This window comes from Agrilus planipennis, unplaced genomic scaffold (genome assembly GCF_000699045.2).
Source record: "Agrilus planipennis isolate EAB-ADULT unplaced genomic scaffold, Apla_2.0 scaffold15, whole genome shotgun sequence".
Classification (NCBI taxonomy): domain Eukaryota; kingdom Metazoa; phylum Arthropoda; class Insecta; order Coleoptera; family Buprestidae; genus Agrilus; species Agrilus planipennis.
Window position 1 is genome coordinate 2404179 of NW_020438871.1, and position 1458 is coordinate 2405636.

Consider the following 1458-nt stretch of genomic DNA (forward strand, 5'->3'; position numbering starts at 1 on the left):
CCACCGTGACCAAACTCCCTTACTTTCAGCAGGAGACCAAGGGGTATTTACCACCCCAACGGGAAGTTGATAGGAGTTGGTGGTGATAGAGAAAACCCTGTCTTTACGTACGCACATTAACATTATATATATATATATATATACACACTGCATATTTATATTGTAATTTTTGATTGCTGAATTGTTCTCTGTAATATTAGCCAATTATTAATTTTTTGAAACAGGCGCTTGGTTTCTTATTTAAAAAAAAAAAATGGTTGTCCCTTTACTTTTTTCTATCGTGTCCACCTATTCAGTTTTAGAAAAAGAAAATGCACGTTCAGTGTTAAATTTGTAGGTGTTCTTTCAAAATAATTATTGAGTATTATTATTTTACTCGTTATAATATACTCGACGTTAACCGTATTTACTTAAAAAAACAAAAAACGTTGTGTGCATACAAAAATTGTTTTTCACGTCTTGTTTCAAATCTGTGGAAAATCTATTTTGTTATGTAAGTCAATAAAAAGTTTTAATTTAATTGTTATCTAGTCTAGTCTATACACCTCTTTATTATACCCTCTAAACATTTATTTGCAGGTCAAACTTTCTAACTTCACTAAAATCAGATTATTGTGCAGGATGCTGGAAAATAACCTAAAAGCGGTATACAATTATTAATTCGGTATACTTTATGTAATCGGAAGTATCAATTTTAAATAAACAATTACTGTTGATTNCGAACGCTTCTAACCTTTTCTTTTCCGCCGCTCCCACTGTCCATGTTTCGCACCCCTACAACGCCGTGCTCAAACCATACACCTTTAACAACCTTTTTCGAATGCTATAATAAAAACTATTTGTCACGCCTTTTTCATTTATTAACCGTAATTGTGGGGATGTATGTGGATATAAATTATAAAGTAGTCTTCATTCCTGAACAAGGAAATCCTACGTTTTTTTTTTCTTGTTGTTTCCTTACTAATAATTATCAAGTACGTACTAAACAGTGTTTACGTCGTGCTTACAAGAAATAATATGAAAATATTTTTCCTTTTATATTACTTAACGATTGTACTTTTTTCTTTAGAAAACGTCGTGGAGCCATAAATGCCAAACAGCTTGCATTTTTGGAAAGATATCGTCCAAAATCACGTCTTAAATTAAAGAATGGCCACAAGAACTCGTGCTGCATACAGTAAATACCACAAAAAAATTGTGTTCACCCTAGTACTAAATCACATCACTGGCTACTTGCTGTTTCTTTTATTAGTTAAACAAATTTTTCATCTACCTATTACACTTGCAAAGAACAATTCAGTCAAGATATATATAGTCATTCTCCCAACTTGGTCTTCGTTATTAATTTTATATTAACATTATATATATATATATATATACACACTGCATATTTATATTGTAATTTTTGATTGCTGAATTGTTCTCTGTAATATTAGCCAATTATTAATTTTTTGAAAC

At 30.7% G+C, this 1458-nt stretch overlaps 1 protein-coding gene across 3 annotated transcripts in view; it reads left to right on the forward strand.

Annotated features, from left to right (window-relative positions):
• The window catches only part of LOC108737594 (protein tyrosine phosphatase type IVA 1), a 20265-nt gene extending 18816 nt beyond the window's left edge, over nt 1-1449 (forward strand). For 2 of the 3 annotated variants that reach the window (XM_025977261.1, XM_018470527.2), the window contains exon 6: nt 1070-1448. In XM_025977261.1, the coding sequence (XP_025833046.1) occupies nt 1070-1181 (112 nt within the window). In that variant the 3' untranslated portion in view covers nt 1182-1448. Of the gene's footprint in view, nt 1-1069 lie in introns of all 3 variants that reach the window. The other variant, XM_018470528.2, reaches the window with a different exon arrangement.
• The last annotated feature ends 9 nt before the right edge of the window (nt 1450-1458 follow it).